Source organism: Sebastes umbrosus, chromosome 20 (assembly GCF_015220745.1).
Source record: "Sebastes umbrosus isolate fSebUmb1 chromosome 20, fSebUmb1.pri, whole genome shotgun sequence".
Classification (NCBI taxonomy): Eukaryota; Metazoa; Chordata; class Actinopteri; order Perciformes; family Sebastidae; genus Sebastes; species Sebastes umbrosus.
Window position 1 is genome coordinate 24,935,769 of NC_051288.1, and position 23,206 is coordinate 24,958,974.

The window sequence follows — 23,206 nt, forward strand, 5'->3', positions numbered from 1 at the left end:
TTTGTACTTTTAATCTGACTTTGGAAAGTAACCAGTAGGCCTAACTTAATTTATTAAATAAATGTAGTGCAGTAAAAAAGTACAATATTTGCCTCTGAGAGGAAAGTAAAAGTACTTATTATGCAGAATGGGCCATTTCAGAATAATGCATATTATTTTATATTATAATGATAATGAATGCATTAAAATGTACATGACTTTAATATTGCAGCTGACGTCTGGGCTAATTTTAATTTATTAAATATATTTTTGTATATGTGTATATTACTTTATATTATCAATAAATAATATATGTATTTTTTAAATTATATTTTGTATTATTAATCTGAATTTGGAAAGTAACCAGTAGGCCTAACTAAAATTATTAAATAAATGTAGTGCAGTAGACAGTACAATATTTGCCTCTGAGATGGAGTAGAAGTATGAAGAAGCAGAAAATGGAAATACTCAAGTAAAGTACCTCTAAATGAAGTACTTGAGTAAATGTACTTAGTTACTTTCCATCTCTGAAATAAACCCAGAATAGGCTCCCTGAGCAGTCCATGAAGCTGGAAGATGAAGATGGACTCTCACATTTTGAACCCATTAACCTGTGAACAGCCTCTGTGACGTAGGAGGTGGGCGGGGCTTACAGAGCGCACACCTGACAGACAGACCACGCCCTCCCTCTCTCAGGTAATGCTTCTGGCTCTTTAGTAGTGGCACGGCATCCTGTTTGTGTTTGCCACTCATCAGAGACAACACAAAGCCAACAAAGCATCACATTCTCAGATTCACACGATGGCTGAGAGCTGAAACCTGCCGACGGACCTCACGTAGTTTACAGGTACGTTTAGTGTTGTCCAGAGGCGCTAACAAGCTAGCCCTAACAGGTGCAGGCTGATTTTACCCGCGAATATCTCGGTCACATAAAGACATGCTGTAGCCGAACTTAGCCGAATTTGTCTTTGTGTTAGTATCAACTTATTTAAAGAGTATTAATGTCGACGGAGATTTATTGAGGAAATGAGAGTAATTTAATTAAGTTTCAGTATGAGGTTTTGGCGCTGTGACTGTTAGCTTAGATTTCAGGCTTCTAGAACTACCAGGAGTTAGTCTGTTCCACCTTCTGTTTACATTTATAACAGACAAAATGTACCAGACTAATCACAGTAATATAATATGTTTTAACATAAACTTTAAGGTGGACTTGTGAAATGATATTCCTTTAGACCAGCACACTGTTATTTCAGCACACAGGTAACAGGTGTGTGCAGGTGTCTCACCTCACAGGTGATCCATATAAAGAGGAGGACCCTTATCATTGGCCTACTTAATATTGTACTGTGGTACTCTAGTAATTGTAATATCTAAAAACAAAGCAATAGCTCTTGTTATGATGCTGAGACAAGCAAACATAAATGTTTTTTCAGCAATTTTGATAATTTATTAACCATTTTAATCAGTTAATTGAGCAAAAATGGCAAATATTCACTCATATTTGCTGCTTTTCTTTGTTTTATGTGACAATAAACTCCAGTTTTGGGATGTTACACAGGTAACAGGTGTGTGCAGGTGTCTCAGCCCACAGGTGATCCATATAAAGGAGGACTCTTATCATTGGCCTACTTAATATTGTACTGTGGTACTGCAATATTTTTTTATATCTTAAAACAAAGAAATAACTCTTGTTATGATGCTGAAACAAGCAAAAATTAAATGAATTTTCAGCACTTTTGATAATTTATTAACCATTTTAATCAGTTAATTGAGCAAAAATGGCAAATATTCACTCATATTTGATTCTTTGTCTTATGTGACAATAAACTCCAGTTTTGGGCTGTTGGGTTGAATAAAACAAGCTATTTGAAGAAAGTAAGGCTGAAATATGGGAGAAAATCACTTAAAGATGTGTGAATACTAATGCTGAAATAAATCACTGATTAATCCATCAGTGGAGAATTCACTAGCAACCATTTTGATGATGGATTGTTGTTGATTGAATTGTTTAATCAATCAATGGCTGGACAAAACAAAACATTTTAAGACGTCACCTTGGGCTTTGGAAACTATTTGTGGTGGTTATATTTAATTAGTTAATGAGATGAATAATAACTGTTTGTTGCAGCCCAATGTCTGAGACATTCATCTTTTTACGACTGTCTCGTCGGCTCTTTGCTCGAGGAAAACAGGTTCTACGGTGGATTATGCCGCTGCACTGACTCCTTTAATATGGAAGACGGAACCTGCCAAAATCTAAAATAAATTAATAAATGACTTGATAAAAAAAATAAATGTCATTAAAAGTAGCAAAAATAATATCATAAATAAATGTAGCCATTAATTAGTTGATAATATGTGTAATAAAATGCTATATGTGTTTTAATGTGCTTCTTTATTTATTTATTTTTTGTATTATTCCCTTATTTATTTACTCTTCTTTAATTCTCCCTTTTATTTATTTATTATTTTTAAATAAATAATAATTTCATTTATTTTATTTTTTATTATTATTTATGTACCCAAACTTATTTATTTCTGTTCTTTTTTTTTTTACACATTTCCTTTTACATTTTTTTTATGCATTTCACTAAAAAATAAATGCAAAAATAATTGAATAAATACAAAATAAATGCATAAATAATTAAAAGGGAAAATTAATCATAAGAGTAAATAAATAAGGAAATTAATACAAAGATAAATAAATAAAGTAGCAAATTAAAATAAGGTGTGAAATGCAAAGGAAAAATCGTGCAGAAATAAATTAATAAATACATAAATAAATACATTTAAAAATAAGCGAAAATAAAAAATAAATGCAAATTCAAATGAATAAATAAAAAACAAATCAATGAATTTAAAAATTAATAAATATAAATAAAAGGGAAAATTAATCAGAAGAGTAAATAAATAAGGGAATTAATACAAAGATAAATAAATAAAGTAGCAAATTAAAACAGAAATATCAATTTGTCACATTTTATCAATTAATTAATGGCTACATTTATTTTTTATATTATTTTTGCAACATTTAATGACTTATTTATTTATCGAGTTATTTATTTATTTATCGAGTTATTTATTTATGAACATGTTTTTGATTTTGGCAGGTTCCGTCTTCCATACTTTCTACACATGTACACCTGTTTACACACTCTTTTAAATTGGATCCACACCTGCTGCTGGGAGAGGGGTTTTAAACCACTAGCTCCTGCATGAAGGGTTTTAATGTTATCGATCTGCTGCTGCTGTGTGTCTGTGTCTAAACCTGCAGGCTGCATCTTGTTCTCCTCACATGTTGCATGGCAATAATAAGACAACAAACACTGTCTTCTAGACACTCAACCTTTAGTGTTAGTGAATGTTTTAGATGTGCAGCTGATTATCTGACGCCAGTGTTTGTGTTGTTGTTGCCTCCGTCTACATACACACAAGCTGGCTGTTCGTGTGTAACTGCAATTACATTCATGATTGAATAACCACTGCATCATATTAAACACACGTTTAACAAACAATGCTATGAGAAGAACAACACCGTTGAGTCACACTTTCGTTACTGAAAATAGACTTTGGTGTCACGTAGTCAGAGATTTATTGCAAACCTGAATTTCCACACACGCATGATAACAACACGACGACTGCAGACGTCGTTCTCCTGCACGCCTGACACACCGGAGAAGTTTCAGTTGGTTGCAACCTCGCCACTAGATGCTGCCAGATTCTACACACTGTCTTTAAAATAGTCAGAGACTGAATACTTCTCTGATCAATTATTGATCAATCAGCTAATTCCTAAAGCGGTAATCTCCGTCCTAACCTGCTCCGTGCTTCAGCGAACAGGCAAAGCGACGTGTTGCTTGTTTTTAAAAACACTCGCCAAGCTAGAGTGAAGATACTGGTATCATATGAAACTAGAAAACCTAATGAATCCATCGGTACCAACCATGTCATACTAGCTGGTCATTAAGGAGGTTAAATAACGCTCCAAACTTACGCAAAATGTTTGGTGAGGAAAAACTGTCATGTCCATTTTCAAAGGGGTCCCTTGACCTCTGACCTCCAGATGTGTGAATGTAAATGGGTTCTATGGGTACCCACGAGTCTCCCCTTTACAGACATGCCCACTTTATGATAATCACATGCAGTTTGGGGCAAGTCATAGTCAAGTCAGCACACTGACACACTGACAGCTGTTGTTGCCTGTTGGGCTGCAGTTTGCCATGTTATGATTGGAGCATATTGTTTTATGCTAAATGCAGTACCTGTGAGGGTTTCTGGATAATATCTGTCATTGTTTTGTGTTGTTAATTGATTTCCAATAATAAATATACACATACATTTGCATAAAGCAGCATATTTGTCCTCTAACATGTTGATAAGAGTATTAAATACTTGATAAATCGTGGATCATCTGACTGGCATTAATAATATTAATAATAATAATAATATATATTAATAGTCATTCGAAGGCCGTTGCGGGTGTCAGTTTTTAAGACAGTGGTATCATATGAATCTTGAGATTGTGATGAATCTGATGATGATAATATTTGTGACAATATGTGTTTCTAAAAATGACCGACTAGTCCCCAGTGATTATTGAATAGTATTTTTGTTTGAAATGCACATCCCTACTCCGTCCCTCCCCTCAGGTAACAGGATGGAGGTGGCTGGTCCCTGGACAGAAATATTCGAGGGCTCTGAGATGAAGGAGATGTCTGGAGGATCAGAGACGTTGTTGGGGAGCTCCACGCTGACTCTGGCTCCTCTGGTAGCCGACTCTCCGACCGTACGGCGCTCCCAGCCCATCCTGATCACCGTAAACAGGTACGACCAGCAGCAAACGCCATTACTCACACATATAGTGGACATGAGTCAATAGTCTCCTCCAGGTGGATATTGACTCAGTGACTCAACGTCAGGCTAAGAGTCATCTGATGTGTGAAGAGGTTTCTGTTCAGACAGCGAGTGATTAAACTGTGATTCACAGCGTTCTGCTGTTTTTGTTTTTTGTTTCACTTCCTGGTGTCTGCACGTAGAAGCGGTATTGTTCTGTTTCTTCTGCCCTGAAGACAAAGAAAGCAGTGTTTCCTGTATGTAATGATGTCATGACTTCAATAGCAATAAAAGATGTTAATAATTACACATTATTATCGTTTCTCAGACGATATAACATCTAGTATTCAGCTACGGTAAGGAAAGATAGGGAAGTTTAGTTACTGTCTGGTTAAAGGTCAAATACACTAAAGAGCTCTAATCAATTTTCTTCCTAATGTGGACTTTGATTGTGAAAACCAGATATAGCTCAAAGGATAAAGTTTATTTTTGTTTTTTTTCAGGTCATTTATTCACAACAATTTGACCATGTAGTTATGAAAGTGGTTCAAACAAATCAAATGTAATATTCTGACTGAAAGAAAAGGTGTAGGCCGAAGCCTGAGCTTATTGTGCCCACACATAATTATTAACAAAGCATTTCCTTAACTCTACTCAAAACAATGTCAACACATCCCATGGAAAGATCAAAATAAACTGTTTCAGTCTCAAAAATATGTAAATCTTTAAAGCTGCAATAATCAATATTTTTATTATGCAGCTTTAAAAACAGCTCACAAAGATGTTGTTTTTTTGTTTTTTTTTTAAAGCGCCTTAGTAATTTCCTAAAATTCTGTTCACTATAGTTTTTATCAGACAAACAGGAGGAAATGGTGCAATTTTTTTGGGGACTATATCAGTGATGTATTAATCCACATTAGGGGATTGGTCTGTTCTGAGGTTGTCAAAATTAGATTTGCACATGTAGAAGTAAAATCATAACACACTTAACTGGATAATTTATGCAAAGTCTGTATATAAAAATATTTTAAGAAATATTTATATTTCTTAAAATATTTGTATATATATTTTTTATATATATATATTTTTTATATATCATTTTTTTTGTTTTTTTTTTCTACTTATTAGGCCACATTATGTTTAAAGCTGGTATTTGTGCACAGTTGCAGATAAAGAACAGGGTACACTAATATTATTAGTATTATACTATTTGTAGAATTAGATTCCAGTAGTGGCTGGAAATGTATTGAAAAAAGATGGATGTAATAATTTCCAAAATTCACAACATGCAACTGCTTCAATCTTTATTTGTTGGCGTTTAGCCTTTCAAAAACAACATTTTCACTGCGGTCAAAAAACTGTTTGCTCTCCGGCTTGCTGCACACAAAGAGAGACACTGATGAGTTCTAGTCATTAAAGAAAGTTGATTTAATAAAAGAAAGACTAACTAATTTAATACTCTGAATCACTTTATTCAAATTGAGGATTTTGTTCAAGGATTTGTCATTTTTTAGGGTGAATATGTTAGAAAATATGGCGGGTGGGATTGCAACAGTTGGGCTCACTGATGTGTGTTTAATGGAGCTCTACGGCACAGAGGAAGAAGAGATATCAGGCTGTGAAAAAAATAAAATATCACTCTTCTTCTTCTCCTTTAATGGCATGTAATTGTAAATTGATTGTGTGATAAGATAAGTTGTCGGTTTCTTTGTAAATGGTTTTGTCTGGTTCTGACATTTTTTATGCTCTTCTGTTCATTTTACTAACGTTTTTCCAGGAGGAAAGGGAAAGGCGTAAATTCATTCTCCTCCTCCGTCCCGTCGATACCCAACCCCTTCCCAGAGCTCTGCAGCCCCTCCAAGTCTCCGGTTCTCATCAGTTCACTTCCTCCACCGTCGACTAACAAACATGTAAGTAATAAACTGCACACACAGCTACACTTACGTTCACAGCTAGAACGCCACCAACAACCTCACACTCACCGGTCTGTCGGAAACTCGTTAAAGTTACGCAGACTGCGTGTGCGGCGGCGGCGAGCACGAAACCTCCGGCAATGCTAGAGCTGCTAACGTAGCACAAACACACACACTGTTTGTTGGACACTCGCTAAAGTTCCGCCGGGCAGACACACAGCTGACAACCTGCTAAACTAAATGTGTGGTGGAGACTTTTACTGGGAAAGTGGCTGCATGTCCGCGACACTACACGCAGCATCGTAGCTGCTAAGTTAACGCTCCCGGACGGTGAACTGGGGACTCCCGTCAACCAATATCTGTTGTGCTCCTGCAGTTGGTACGAGGCACAAATCTTGTCGGTTAACGGTTAATTAGGGTTGGTTATCGGTTAAGAAAATGTTTCAAAATTAGCATCCCTAATTCAGACTTTAGGTGTCTGGTTGCTGTGTTTTTTGAAGCTGTAAGATTTGTCCTTTGGTTTGAATATTTAGTTTATTCTGTCAACTAAACTGACTTTACTTCACGTCATTGTCAAGTCTGAAGTCACCACAACATTGTGATTCCTTTCACTTCACCATTTTAGTTTCATTATTACACAACACAAACCATTATCAAACTGCACTGACCAGTTGTCAGTGTTGCCAGTACATGTGAAAGAGTAAATAGAAGTCTGGCAATATTCTGTGTTGTTCTTGCTGTCAACAAATCCCCTGAAAAGACCAAAACCAACAATGAATTCATCCTATTACAAATATTGCCTGCGTAGCTAAATGTGTATTAATCCGCCACTGAAAATAGTCCCCAACAAATGTGCTATTTCCTCCTGTTTTAGTAACGTTTGATTAAAAACTACAGTGCCCAGCTGTTTGAGGAAGTTACTGAGCCTTTTTATAAATGATATTTGTATTCTGTAAAGGTTTATGTCTTCAGTAGGAACCAGTTGGGGTTTGGAGCTGAGATCCACGGACAGAAAGTATTGAGAGATGGACAAACACGTTGGTTTGTGTTTTTCATGTGAAGAAAAACAAAGAATAACAGCAGCTTTATCCTCTAAGTCATATTTGTTTGGACAAATCACACCTCCTGTGTTAATCCCATCACACCTGGCTGAGCTGTAGGGTCTGACAGGTGTAATCAGCACCTGAATCCTTTAAATGCGTCTTAACCTGTCTGCTAATAGTGCAGGTAAAGTTCGGTTATGAGTGTGACTGACAGCAGAGCTGTGTTGCCATGCCTGCGCTGCCTTATTTTGACTCACAAACGCTGCCAGAATAAACACGTCTGTTATTACAGCAGCGTGTCGCCGTGCCACGCTGTCGTCCCGCGGTGTTTCATCAACGGGGATGGAGGCAAACACACAGACATTTATGTATTCATGGCGCTTTAGTCGGGCGTGTCGGCGTACAGCTGATTGTTTTTGTTTGGTTTGTGAATCGAACTCATTCAGTGGAAGCAAAAAAGAACTGCAGGAGGGAAAACAAAAGCTCAACGAGGACTTAGTCAGCGTTCTACCGGCTGTTTGGTTTGTTTGAATAAATTAAAGGTAGACATTGTGAACATAGACGGCGTAAAGGAAGTGGACGTGGTCACCTTGACATCACCCGTTGGTTTGTAGACTACAGTTTGGAAGCCTCGAGGTCGACATTTAGGCCGTCACCATCTTGGTTTTTGGCAATCGCCATCTTGGTTGTCACCATCTTGGTTTTTGGTCTTTGACCGTCGCCATCTTGGTTTTTGGTCTTTGACCTTCGCCATCTTGGTTTTTGGTCGTTGACCTTCGCCATCTTGGTTCTTGGCAATCGCCATCTTGGTTGTTGCCATCTTGGTTTTTGGTCTTTGACCTTCGCCATCTTGGTTTTTGACCGTCGCCATCTTGGTTTTTGACCGTCGCCATCTTGGTCTTCGACCGTCGCCATCTTGGTTTTTGGCCGTCGCCATCTTGGTTTTTGACCGTCGCCATCTTGGTCTTCGACCGTCGCCATCTTGGTTTTTGACCGTCGCCATCTTGGTTTTTGACCGTCGCCATCTTGGTTTTTGACCGTCGCCATCTTGGTTTTTGACCGTCGCCATCTTGGTCTTCGACCGTCGCCATCTTGGTTTTTGGCCGTCGCCATCTTGGTTTTTGACCGTCGCCATCTTGGTCTTCGACCGTCGCCATCTTGGTTTTTGACCGTCGCCATCTTGGTTTTTGACCGTCGCCATCTTGGTTTTTGACCGTCGCCATCTTGGTTTTTGACCGTCGCCATCTTGGTCTTCGACCGTCGCCATCTTGGTTGTTGGCTGTCGCCATATGGGTGTGCGTTGTTTGTAATAAAATCAGTTTGGTGTGAATCAGCAGATTTAATAAAGCATTAGATTGCAGGCAGAAAGTACATTACGTGCTACTCTACTAGTGAGTTTGAGTATTGAATGTTTTTGAATATCTGATCTCCTGCCGTCACGCTTCACGTCCCAAACACAGAAATATTTCCTCCGCCCCCTCAGCTCTTTAATAAAAACCTCTCAGGAGTCAAAGTGGACTGACCGGATATTGAACTACGAGGTTCCAGCTGGAGGAATGTTCCTCCCCCGTAAGCCTCCCCCGTTGATCCTCACCCGTTATTTCTCCTGACTGACGTCGGGACTCGCCCAACCAGTCGGGACCTGCTGATTGACGGCCGCAGGTTTCTGGTCGGGCAGGTTTGTTTTTCTTTATGGTGCTGCTGGATCCAGACGATGTTCCAGACAGCAGCACGCTCTGACAAACATCCCGACCCTTGGATAACCCGGTTCACCTCATCAGAGACTCAGACAGTCAACACGCATGGCTGCTTCTTTAATCTGCTGATTTCCTCAACAGATACAGAGAGTAGACTGTGAGAATGTAGTATTTAGATCGAGTATTTAAAGTATAAAAACCTGTGTTGTTGTTTCACTTCACCTTTTGACCTGCTGCGGTGTCGGTCTAAAATTAGGAAGAATATAAAGGGCCGTGTCTTCCAAGTGTCAAGGCCTATTAAAAACAGACCGACTGTGTCTTTGCGGTGCGGTTGACAGCTTCTTGGCGTCATATTTTGGCTTCTTGTCTGGAGTTTACCCGTGTTGATGTAATGCCAACGCCAGCTGTGAAACGTTTGTTGTGTTCGTTCAGTTACTCAGATTAAGCCTGAAGGGAACTACATGTTAATTTTAACAGATAAATGGATGGATGGACTTTATTGATCCCAAATTGGGAAATTCTTGTGTTACAGCAGCAGGTTATCCAGACGGGAGCAATAAATATACATACCAACACAGATAACAATATAAAGAATATTAGAATACACTATAAATATACCAGACTACTAGTCATTTCATCTCCTTCACGTCAAGCTAGTATACCATGGTTGGTACCAATGGAATCTTTAGGTTTTCTAGTTTCATATGATACCAGTATCTTCACTCAACTGAGCCCGCTACAACCTAAAAATTTTGTTAAAGAAATTAGTGGCGTTAAAACAAATTTGCGTTAACGAGTTATCGCTTTAACTTTGACAGCCCTAATATATGTATATACAAATATACATATAAATACACTAACGGTCTATTCCACAAAAAATGCAGACCATAAATCGTATCAAAAATGAGGTTTGACTCCATCAGAAATAACTTTTTACATTGTGGTGTTGCTACTTTTACTCAACATTTGTTCCTCTCGTCCATCAGTTGGTGAAGGTGTACGGCGAGGACAGCCACAGCCGGTCGGTGTGGGTTACTCGAGGAGCGACAGCCAGAGATGTGTGTCACCTGTTGGTCCAGACGACTCACTGCAGCGATCAGGAGAACTGGGCTCTGCTGGAGCTCCATCCCACCCTGGGCCTGGGTACCACTCTGCTTTACTCTACAATCAAAAACAGGAACTTTAACTAAAGGGTGTATTATAAAATGCTCTCCTGTCTCCTCAGAGAGATGTCTGGAGGACCACGAGGTCGTGCTGGAGGTTCAGGCGACCTGGTCTCTCAAAGGCGACACAAGGTTCGTTTTCTGCAAAAACTACGCCAAGTACGAGTTCTTCAGGAAACCAGTGGTGAGTTAAAGCTCTTTATTCAAACTCTAGAGAAACAAGAGGCCGATTACATTTCCATCCCTTCCTTTTGACATAACAGTGAATAAAATGAATGATAGGCAGGTTGCGTGCTGGTGCAGACACGTTGAATTAATGCCTCGGGTATTTCATTACATCAGTTCTGGTCTGTCGCCGGCGCTATTAAACAAAGGTGACACATTGAGAACTGGTTTTGATGAACCTCCCACTGGTGTGTCTGTACAGTGTGCCCACACCGCCTCCAGACGGCACAGCGGTGAATCTGATCACGGATTCACTGCAGTGTTCTTCCACCGTGTGTCATGTGAGCAATGCATTCAACTGCTTCAGGCAAACAGGGTACAAAAAGTCATTCAGGGCTGTCTTCAAAGTTTGTAAAATGTAAAACGATTGATTAATCGACTAATCAATCTGCAGTTCAGCTTTACAGTCATTTGCACGCTCACACCTATTTTTCATGTGCACATGCAAACAAAAGACACCAGCGTGATCTCTCCTGTTGGTTTTGTGCACACGTGGCTAACTTTGCATGGCTGGTAATTTACTTAAGGCTTTGTCCGGACTATAACTTATCGTGTCTTGTTGAACAAAGAAGGATTCATCCTTCAAGGTGTGTTTCATCTGCATGTTCACGCACGGTCCAGAGCAGAATCCTGTTGGTGAAGCGATGGCAGCGCAGACTGCAGCAGAAGCAGCTCGTTTGTCTTGTAAATGATGATTTTTAACGACGACCTTCTCTTTCCTTCATTTCTCTCAGCTCTTCTTCCCAGAGTCCATGATCTCCGACAGCGCTGATGACAGCAAGGATATGACATCATCAGAGCTCATCCAGGTAAATCAGCTTCAATCACACCGATTCATGAACATACGAACCAACGCCGGGAATCATCAGTAGATTCTGTATATTCCCAGTTATATTTTCACATAATTATTCAAGTTTTGATAAACTAAACAGAATACATATTCAGTTTTATCTGATTTCCACTGATCCCTGCCTAGAACATTATTTTTTTCAGGAATTGTTTTGTCTATGAAATGTAAGAAATTTAGAAAAAATGCTCCCAGAGCCGTCAAAATGACGTCTGTTAATCTCCTTTACCACTGGACAAAACCCCACTAACACCCACTAACATCTGGCTCCGATCGGCAGTGATGGAAACGTGACAGCCGGGTGGACGCGCTAATTTTCACCCCTTTCCCGGTCTTTTATGTGACACATGTTGAAGTGACTATATAATAAATAAAATCAACAGGGATTTGGACAATTATTATAATTTATTAACGTACAAAACATGCAATTAATATGCTCTCCTCAAAGCCACCAGACTCCATTGACAGAAACGGTAATTTTACCTCGCTGATCATTGAAACCTACTTCATTCAAACTCGACACAAACAAAATAAAACTAACTCAAAACCGTCTTTTGTAGTCTTTCCACTGTTCCAACAATCACCAACTCTGGTTTGAGAGTTTGAAAGAGAAACCGAACAAGTAACTGATATCAAAAAAGGAAGTAACCAGCGTAACATTCATTGTTTACTAATCCTTTCTTCCAGTGCAATCGTGACATTGAACGTGACACACCAGAAAACAAACAGAAAAGATTAGATTAGATTTCCTTTATTGTCATTGTACAGGTACAACCAAATTAAGTTTGCAACTCCCCATCACATAAAGAGTACAGGGCACTGTATAAAGACAGCTATGAGGTTAGTGACCAGTGTTGGATGTGCAAACTGTCATAAAGGGCAATAAAAGTAAGTAGACAATCTAAAAGAATAGAAAAGACAATGATTATAATAAATAATGAAATACATAATAAATAGTATAATCAGTCGGCATGTCCCCTCTCTAAAGGCTCCTCGTCTAGCGAGAAAACCTGCATATACGCACAAACCTGCACATACGCACTAATATTTGGTGGAAAAAAGGGTATAAATGTCTGGTTTTGTCCGACCAACGGTCCAAAACCCCAAAACTCCTTTCGCTTTCAGAAACTTTTGCCTTACAAGGTCGTGACTCTTCTGGTGAACACGGTAAACACCACCCCATTTGAAAGCAGCAAAAGAATAATGAGCCCTTTGTGTTCTTTAGAACCTGCTGAAGTCCGGGACGTGTCCAGAGATTCAGGGTTCCCTGCAGGTCAAAGAACCCAGTCGTAAAGCCTGGAAGAAGGTCTTCTTTTTCCTCCGCCGCTCCGGACTCTACTGCTCCACCAAAGGCTCCTCCAAGGTCAGCAGCGAATCAAACCAAAACCAAAGACCAGCAAGACTTTAAATCTTCTCATTAAATCCAATTAAACATGTATTGTTGTACACGTATGTGTGTTTTTGTGGACCAGGAGCCTCGTCACCTGCAGTACGTGGCTGATCTGGATGATCTGAACGTGTACACGGTGGTGAACAGTCGTAAACTGTACGGAGCGCCTGCAGACTTCACCTTCTGCATCAAGGTAACTCTCTTCCTCCTCCGGGCTCCAACGAGACGGGATCAGGCAGAAAATATGTCCTCAAACCAGACAGAACATCGTGTCGGGAACAATCAGAGAACTGATCCACCTGAGGGGGGGGTTGGGGGGGTGTGTATATGCATTCATGTCATTCTTGTGATTGTGGATTATTGTTCACACTTCAGCAGCACTGACAGTGATTGATTGATTATAACTCTCTATAACTCGGGGAACGCACAGTAAAATCATACACAACAGTAATGTCGTAAAACATTGTCGTATTAGACTCAGACATTAGAAACACATCGGATGTCGTTGTCACGTCGTCTGGAAAACGTCCAGGTCTGGTAGATGATAAACTCTGCAGCACCAGCTCCTCCTGTAAAGTTTGCTGTAAACTAAAGTGGCCAGCTGTTTTAAGAAATGACTGAGCCCATTTAACGCCACTAATTTCTTTGAAATGATTTGACCGGGTCTGTCCCCCGATGTTAAAAATGAACTTTGCGTTGTGTTTTTTTGTGTTTGTTCAGCCGTGCAGAAACCCGGTCCGAGTTCAGGACCTGAAGATTTTGTGTGCTGAGAACGAACAGACACGAACGTGTTGGACGTCGTCTTTCAGACTGTTCAAGGTTCTGTTCTTTCTTTCTAATGCACTTTATTTACTAACCAGTATTTAGCAAATACAGCTGCTTACAAGATTTAAAATGTAGAGATGATCATCTTTACCGTCTGGTGATGGTGTAGCCAGTGGAATCAGTGACTCATGTATTGTGTGTTTGTATGTCGTCAGTATGGGAAGCAGCTTCAGTGCAACTACCAGCTATCGAAGTCGGCCCCGCGAAGCCTGGAAGGAGCCAAACTCCCAGATGGCAAAGTGAGCTCATCATCAGACATCAGTGACACGTGATGACGTGATGATGTGATGTAGCGGCGTCTCAACATTTCTGCTGTTTGTTTCACTGTGTGAGCAGTCAAAGTCGGAGGCGAGCCTGGTGGCCATGGACTTCTCGGGGAAGGCCGGCGGACGGGTCATCGACAACGCGATGGAGGCCGAGTGCGCAGAGAGGGAGGAGGGACAGGCCTGGAGGGTGAGGACGGGGGACGGATGGGAGGGGGTTCACTTCACACTTCACACCGTCATGACAGACGACTTTAACCCACGTGTCTGATATTTTGACCCTTTTCTGTTGTTGTTGTTTTTTTGCGTCTCTTCACTGATGCAGAAGAGAGAAGCTATGAGGTGGAGTCTGCCCAACTTGAACTCTAACGCCAGACCGTCCTGTAAGTCCACATGAGAGGAGACTGGGTCCTGGTCCAGGGCTTCTGTAGTTCTGAAATAAATCACACCGCGTGTTTGCCCACTTCCTCAAGCTCACTGTCTTCATGTGTTTGTTTGTTTGTTTGTAGCCGTCCACAAGTCCCAGCAGTGGTTTCATGGTGGCGTGTCAAGAAAGGACGCTCAGAGACTGATAGAGAAGCAGGGCCTGGTAGACGGGTGAGTGGAGACCCTTTTAGACTGTGTGGTGGGTCCAGGTGCGTTACAGTATGTGTTGATGATTTCACGTTAAGAATAGCTATATAGAAATAGCTAATCATCTCTCTGATGGTCTCGTTTACTCATGTAGGTCGTACAGAGGCATCAGTATTAAACTGAGTGTTTCATAACCAGTTAAAAGTTCCTCACAGTAACTTTAAGTAAACGATATCTGAACTGTTTCTCTGTCTGTATGTGTTTTTATGTGCAGGATGTTCTTGATCCGTGACAGCCAGCAGCACGCCCAGTGCTTCGTCCTCTCGCTGTGTTACAAGCTGAAGACCAAACATTACCTGGTGATCCCCGTGAGTTCCCTTCGTCCTCCCAAAGAACCTCCAATCTCTCAGGAAAAAAACCATTGGGGCTGTCAAATTCGTTTTTACGCCACTAATTTCTTTAACGCAATTTGGGATTTTTCAGTTTTAAAGCTAGAGTGAAGATACTGGTATCATAGTAAACTATAAAACCTGATGAATCCATCGGTACCAACCATGTCATACTAGCTTGTTGAGAAGGAGGTTAAATAACGCTCCAAACATTTACACTAAGTTTTGGCGGGGAAAAACTATCATGGCCATTTTCAAAGGGGTACCTTGACCTCTGACCTCCAGATATGTGAATGCGTGAGGATTATTGTCCAAAAAAAGTCTGAAAAATTAAAAAAAAAAAATTAATTGTCTGAAAATGTCAAAAAAATATCCGAAAAAAGACCAAAGAAATGTGAAAAAACAAAACAAAAAAACGTCAAAAAAAAGATATCTGGAAAAAAGTCAAAAAAATGTAAAAAAAAAAAAAGTCTGAAAAATGTCCAAAAAATATCAAAAAAAAAAGTCTGAAAAACGTATGAAAAATGTAAAAAAAAAAAAAAAAAAAAAAAAGTCTGAAAATTGTCTGAAAATGTCAAACAAATATCTGAAAAAAATGTCCAAAAAATATCTGGAAAAAAAAAAAAAAATGTAAAAAATAATAAAAAAAAATCTGAAATGTTTAAAAATGTCCGAAAAAAAGTCTGAAAAATGTCAAAAAAAAAGTCTGAAAAATGTAAAAAAAAAAATAATAAAGTCAACAAAAATGTTTACAAAGTCTAAAAAAAATAAAATAATAATAATTCCACAAAATGTTTAAAAATAATAAAAAAAAAAGTCTGAAAAATGTCCAAAAAATATAAAAAAAAGTTAAAAAAAAAAAAAAAGTCTGAAAATTGTCTGAAAATGTCAAACAAATATCCGAAAAAAATTTAAAAAAATATCCGAAAAAAAAAAATGTCAGAAACTTTTAAAAAAATAAATAAATAAAATGGAAAATTGTCTGAAAATGTCCAAAAAATATCTAGGAAAAATGTAAAAAAAAAAAAAAAAAAGTCTAAAAAATATCCGAAAAAAAAAAAAAAAAAAAATGTAAAAAATAATAAAAAAAAAGTCCACAAAATGTTTAAAAATGTCCGAAAAAGTCTGAAAAATGTAAAAAAAAAAAAAAGTCTGAAAAAATTTTAAAAAATGTAAAAAAATATCCGGGGGAAAAAAAAAAAAAAAAAAATGTAAAAAAAAAAAATAATAATAAAAAAGTCAACAAAAATGTTTACAAAGTCTAAAAAAAAAATAAAATAATAATTCCACAAAATGTTTAAAAATGTCTGAAAATGTCAAATAAATATCCGAAAAAAATGTAAAAAAATATCCGGAAAAAAAAATAAATAATAAAAATGTCAAAAAAAAAGTCTGAAAAATGTCAGAAATTAAAAAAAAAAAAATAAATAAAATGGAAAATTGTCTAAAAATGTCCAAAAAATATCTAGAAAAATGTAAAAAAAAAAAAAAGTCTGAAAATGTCAAACAAATATCCGAAAAAAATGTAAAAAAAAAAATGTAAAAAAAAAATAATAATAAAAAAAAGTCAACAAAAATGTTTACAAAGTCTAAAAAATCTAAAAAAAAATAAAATAATAATAATTCCACAAAATGTTTAAAAATGTCTGGAAATGTCAAACAAATATCCGAAAAAAATGTAAAAAAAATATCCGGGAAAAAAAAAAAAAATAATAATAAAAATGTCAAAAAAAAAGTCTGAAAAATGTCAGAAATTTAAAAAAAAATAAATAAATAAAATGGAAAATTGTCTGAAAATGTCCAAAAAATATCTAGAAAAAAGTCAAAAAATGTAAAAAAAAAAAAATAATAATAAAAAAAAGTCAACAAAAATGTTTACAAAGTCTAAAAAATCAAAAAAAAATTAAAATAATAATAATTCCACAAAATGTTTAAAAATGTCTGAAAAATGTCAAAAAAAAAAAAGTCTGGCGAGGAAAAACGGTCATGTCCATTTTCAAAGCGGTCCCTTGACCTCTGACCTCCAGATATGTGAATGTAAATGGGTTCTATGGGTACCCACGAGTCTCCCCTTTACAGACATGCCCACTTTATGATAATCACATGCAGTTTGGGGCAAGTCATAGTCAAGTCAGCACACTGACACACTGACAGATGTTGTTGCCTGTTGGGCTGCAGTTTGCCATGTTATAATTGGAGCATATTGTTTTATGCTAAATGCAGTACCTGTGAGGGTTTCTGGACAATATCTGTCATTGTTTTGTGTTTTTAATTGATTTCCAATAATAAATATAAACATACATTTGCATAAAGCAGCATATTTGTCCACTCCCATGTTGATAAATCTCCCTTTAAGGTTCATTTTGAACAGATAAAAAATGTACGATTAATCAAGATTAAATATTTTAATCTGACAGCCCTAATAAAACACATTACTGTGCATCCTAACTGTGATTATCTTTGTAATATGTGCAGTGTGAGGACGATGGCAGGAAGTACTTCACCATGGACGACGGCGTGACTCTCTTCATCGACCTCCTGCAGCTGGTGGAGTTCCACCAAATCAACAAGGGCATCCTCCCCGTCTGCCTCAAACACCCCTGCGTCTGTATAGCAATATGAAGCCTTTTACAGCTCGTGACCTCTGACCCCTGTTGCTCCACGCTCCTCCTTCTCAGACGCCTTCACTTCTAGTCTAAAGTGTGAGCATCAGATTTTATTGATATCTATTAACCACCAGTTGATAAAGGGCAATTAGACGACGGGGGTTCTGTGGCAGAGCGGAGCAACGTGTGATAATGTTATCAGGGTTGTAAGACGTGGACTCCCGGGAAGTGTTGAAGCATATTGTCCTCCTCCTCCTCTCTTCAGTATTTTTAATTGTTCCGACTACACGAGCAGCTCCAGACTGTGGTTGGTTTTTTATTTTTAATTAATGAGCTGCCGTCCCCCGCGGCGACGGCTTAATTAGCCGTGTCGGACAGACTTTTAGTGCCCTTTGATCCGGAGCCATGCAGCCATGATTGGAGGTGCAGTGTGCAGAGGACGGGCTGCGGCAGGAAGTGTCTGATTGTGGCTTCACCAGATTTCATTGAGAGCGACCACTGGAGGGCGCTCTGAGTCAAAGCTCACAAGGTTTTTTTGTTTTTTTTAGCTGTGTAATATAAGAAATGATGTATTTTGATATTAACATTGTTGTATAATAATCATGAAAATGCCCCAGGTTGCAATCATGTAGCATGTAAATCCTCACTCCTCTGACTGTGATGTTTTTACATTAACTTTCTTATTTGTGCCTTAAAAGCATCTCATTTGTTAATAGAACCAACTTTTCATTGCTATGTTTGCACACTGACGGTGAAGGGAAGCTGCATTTTTCTTGTGATGTTTAAACGACCAAATATATTAACAGATTAACAGGTTTTTATGAGGGTGCATGAAGAGTTTTTAATCTTTGCAAACTGCTGAGGAGACCATGAGATGTGGTTAAAGCTCTGAAAAAAGCTAGTAAGCAAGTTAAGACTTTATTTTACAGGCCTGGAATTTCCCAACAAAAATCCCTAATAATGTTTTAGGACGTTTCCTGGTGATTTAAAAATAATAAAAAGCACAAAATAGGTGATGCATTTCATGTGTAACCTCAATTAATGTTCCCATAATTAGTCCCAAATTACCTATTTAATTCCAGGTAGCTTCTTGGGAAATAACTCACCTGTAAAATCAAAGTGTTTCTGACCTTTTTGTTATTGATGATTGTGTAAACATGTTTTAACTTTGAATATTTGCACTTTCTGGTTGCTTTTTACCATGAAGATCCATTTCTACGAATGTCTGCATATCTACAAATATTGTCATTATTCATTCAGTCCAAAGTTTACTTTTACTTTTCACACTTTTTTAAAGAATCAAAGAGGATTTTGTTAGTTTTATATACTTTTGTGCCCTTTTCAGAACTGTTTTTTATGCTGAATAAATACTTTCTTACTTATTTTTACTGATGGAGTATTTTTCTACACTGTGGTATTGCTACTTTTACTTGTGACGGAGTATTTCTACACTGTAGTACTGCTACTTTTACTTGTGACGTAGTATTTCTACACTGGTATTGCTACTTTTACTTGTGACGGAGTATTTCTACACCATTGTACTGATACTTTTACTTGTGACGGAGTATTTCTACACTATGGTATTGCTACTTTTACTTGTGACGGAGTATTTCTACACCGTTGTACTGATACTTTTACTTGTGACGGAGTATTTCTACACCGTTGTACTGATACTTTTACAGTATCTGTGCACTAGGAAAGGGAAGTGGTGCTCTGCCTGATTTAAAGGAGATGATTATAAAACCTTTTATCAACCCAAAACTAGACTAACTAAAAAAAAACCTGGACTGAGTCCTGCCAGTCTGATTGGTGGAGCGACATGAAAGGCAGCCTGGAGGTTATTGTGGCGTCCTGGCAGCGTGCACAGATCACAGATCCTCTGCTGGAGGTTACTGTGGCATCCTGGCAGCGTGCACAGATCACAGATCCTCTGCTGGATGGCTGCGAGCTCTCGGCTCTCTCAGCTCTGCTCTCTGTGGCTGCACAGGCTAAAGAGCTGATGTCTCCGCTGACCTACTCTCTCTCTGTTACTGTGTGTGTGTGTGTGGCGTTAAATACCAGTATGCTCAGATAACCCTTCCTCTCCGCCGCAGCCCTTCTCTGTGGAGGGGTTGCTATGGCAACACATTTTTTTTGGGGGGGTCTGGATGGCCAGGTAAATTAAGGGGATGAAAAGAAGACAGACAGAAGAGATGTGGGTCAGGAAGGCGTCAAAGAGAGCTCGGAAATATGCAATTAGAGATGTATGATCACAGAGAGAGATGAGCTGTCCACATATGACCCTCCTCCTCCTCCTCCACCTCCTCCTGGGGAAGACATTCAACATTTCTTTAAAATTAAATATATCGTCAGGAGAAGAGCTCCGGTGTTTAACTGAAGAGTCAAATTTAAAGTAGTATTGGGTTTGTCATTTTGTAGAATACTTAATTCTCTAATTATATTCAAGTCATCATACATCTTTTCAAAGGTAAATCTCAGCTACTTGTACTTTATTTGAGTGTTTTCATTTTATGCTACTTTATATTTCGACTCCACTACATCTCAGAGGCAAATATTCTTTTTAATCCACTACAATTTGTTTGACATCTTTAGTTATGTTGCAGATTTAAATATTTAATACAAAATATAAATCCACTAATAAATATATGATTATAATAATAATATATATTATAATAATAAATTAATAATATCGAAATCTTTAGAATAAAGAATTTCATATTATTGTACAATTTTACATTATTTTTTGACAATTATAAGATGAGATGTCAAAAAAACCCTCATATATATTTTATATTTTTAAAAAATAAAATAATTCAATTTCAATTTATATAGTGTCAAATCATAATGGGAGTTATCTCAAGACGCTTTTCCTACAGAGCAGATCTAGACCGTACTCTTTAAGACCCAAGAGATCACCTATGAATATGCATTCTTTGTAAAAATATAAAAATAAAAGGTAAAAAAATAAAAAATAAAATAAAATAAAAAATAAATAAAGTGAAAAAGTTAGTAAAAATGATATAAAAAAATAAACACAAAAAGTTTATAAAAATAAAAATAAAATAAACAAAAAGTTAGTAAAAATAAAAAATAAAATAAAAAATAAAATATTGAAACACAAGTTAGTAAAAATAAAATTAAAATAAAATAAACACTAAAAGTTAGTCAAAATAAAATATTTGTTTATAAATTAACAGAGAGAGGACATGACATATAAATTAAATAATTAAACAGATAACACATGCATGAGATATTTATCTGAATAATTCCTATGCTTGATTGTAAAAACATACATCTGCTTTAAAAAATCCCCAAAAACAAGAATAAACAATTTTTTTCTATTTTTCCTTTATTTATATTTATACATAATTAAAAAAAAAAAGACATTAAGCAAGTAGGTGTCATTATGCTTATAAATTATATGTTAATATCATCTACAGCCAGGAGGAGGGAAGAACAACAAGTGATAAAGTTTTTTTGTTTTGAATCTGTTGGGAGGCCACGAGGCGACACAAATCAAACACTCCCTCAGTATCAGGACTACCTGACAGGTGCGCACAGGTAAAGGTGTTCAGGACGGGAAATAATCGTCTGAAATGTCTCAGTTTTTAACATTAGTGTCGTTTGAAAGAGGACAGAAAGAAGAAAAGTGGAGCGACATGTTTACAACTCAAGAAATGTGTTTCTTTCTCTTCTGCGTCATCAGTCATCAGGATGAGCGAGCCTGAAGCTACCGGTCAGTGTGTGTTTACCTGTCATTAACTAAACTAATGTAACCTTACTGGTGCAGTTGTCACCGGCTGTGTGTCTGTGAGGGATTGCTGTTGGTTAGAGATTAATTTATTGGTCAGTTAATTGTAGTTTTCTCATTAAATGACTTAAAGGTCCAGTATTGTAAAAAGTGAGATTTTCATGTCTTTTACATTATAAAGCAATTGTAAGTGATATATAAATACTGTGAAACTATCAAACCGATCAATATTCGGAGTAATACACACACAGCCCGTATTCAGAAATTGTGCATTTGAAACAAGCCGTTAGGATTTCTGTCCATTTGTGATGTCACAAATATACAATATTTAGACCATTACACGGTTTTAAACATAAACATTCTAAATGTGTCCCAGTTTATTTCCTGTTGCAGTGTATGTAAATAACATCAGCTGACAGGAAGTAAACATGGACCCAAGCTGTTGCCTAGCAACGCAATTCTGTTGCAATTCCACTGAAATGCACTAAAACGGATGAATCAGACAGAGTATACAGGTGTATTCAGGCCGACAGTATGAGAAAAATAAAGTGTTTTTTTAACATTACAGCATGTAAACATGTTCTAGTAGAAACACAAAATACAAGTATGAACCTGAAGATGAGCACGATATGGGACCTTTATATAAATAGACGAGAGTTTGTGTGATTGTTCGTCTTCTGCAGCCTTTTACTCCGTTTTCATGCCAGCTGCACTCAGCGAGGTGAGAGTCGGTGATCCTACTTGAACTCTCATAAAGTGTCTTCGATGAATAGACTTCTTGTACAGGTGTGTGAATCGTGACCTCGGTCCTTTTCTGTTAGCAGCTGCTGTATTCTCACCTCGTTGCTGTGGTTTCATTCAGTTTCATTTCACAGTGAAAAGACATGCGGCCTTCAGGGGAAGTGGACACACTGGATAGAGAATTGTGTTCATGTTAGTCCTGAATCAGCCTGGTGAAGTGTGGAGACTTTCTTTAGCTTTGGCACAATGCATGCTGGGATAGGTTTGGGCGCCCCCGGGACCTTGAATAAGCAGGTATAGAATGGAGTTCACCCACCTTTATGACCCATGTGACATTGGGCTGTAGTAAAAGTTAAAAGTATACTACAAAATATACTAAAAGTAATAATAATAAACTGAATAAAACAGCTAAGCATCACATCAGAAAGTGGCAAAAGTACAGAAGTATAAAACTTTTTCTCCAATGAGTCGCAGGATTTTAAAAATATGAACTACCACGGATTCATGTAATCTTGGATGCAGCTTGTTTAGTCACTTTCTGTACTTGGACACGGTTGTTGGCAGTTCTTGGAATCTGAAACTACGTGTTTGTTTCCCGTATGTTTACCAGTGACTGCAGGTCACAGTTTACCCGTGGCGTTACTGGGCTCACTGGAATGCAAAGTGCAGCTTCTGCCATTTTGTTGTTTCTGGTTTGTGGCCACTTTTTATCCAACCAAGCTGGAATAAAATGTTGATATCATGCCTTTGACAAATGAATTAGGCCGCTTATGAAGTTTTCTTTGGACCAGAAATGTCTTTTGCCGCCAAACTCTAATGGGAGTTGTGCCATTATAAGGAGGAAAGCAGGGCAGACGGAACACAGAGCAATCAGTTAACAGCAAATTACTTCTGTAAATCACGAGTACAGTCCTTTTTATTGGGAGCATTTCAACAACCCATCATAAACCTGAAGAGAAAACCTCAAC

At 37.6% G+C, this 23,206-nt stretch overlaps 1 protein-coding gene across 1 annotated transcript; it reads left to right on the forward strand.

Annotated features, from left to right (window-relative positions):
* Positions 1-648: 648 nt before the first annotated feature.
* Positions 649-18,750, forward strand: grb7 (growth factor receptor bound protein 7). The gene is made up of 15 exons (XM_037754174.1): positions 649-826; positions 4,629-4,803; positions 6,590-6,722; positions 10,452-10,608; positions 10,691-10,812; positions 11,588-11,662; positions 12,926-13,063; positions 13,173-13,283; positions 13,811-13,909; positions 14,071-14,154; positions 14,252-14,368; positions 14,504-14,561; positions 14,688-14,775; positions 15,026-15,119; positions 17,616-18,750. Exons 2-15 carry the CDS (start codon positions 4,637-4,639, stop codon positions 17,760-17,762), a joined length of 1,590 nt encoding a protein of 529 aa, XP_037610102.1. The 5' UTR covers positions 649-826; positions 4,629-4,636; the 3' UTR covers positions 17,763-18,750.
* Positions 18,751-23,206: the final 4,456 nt, after the last annotated feature.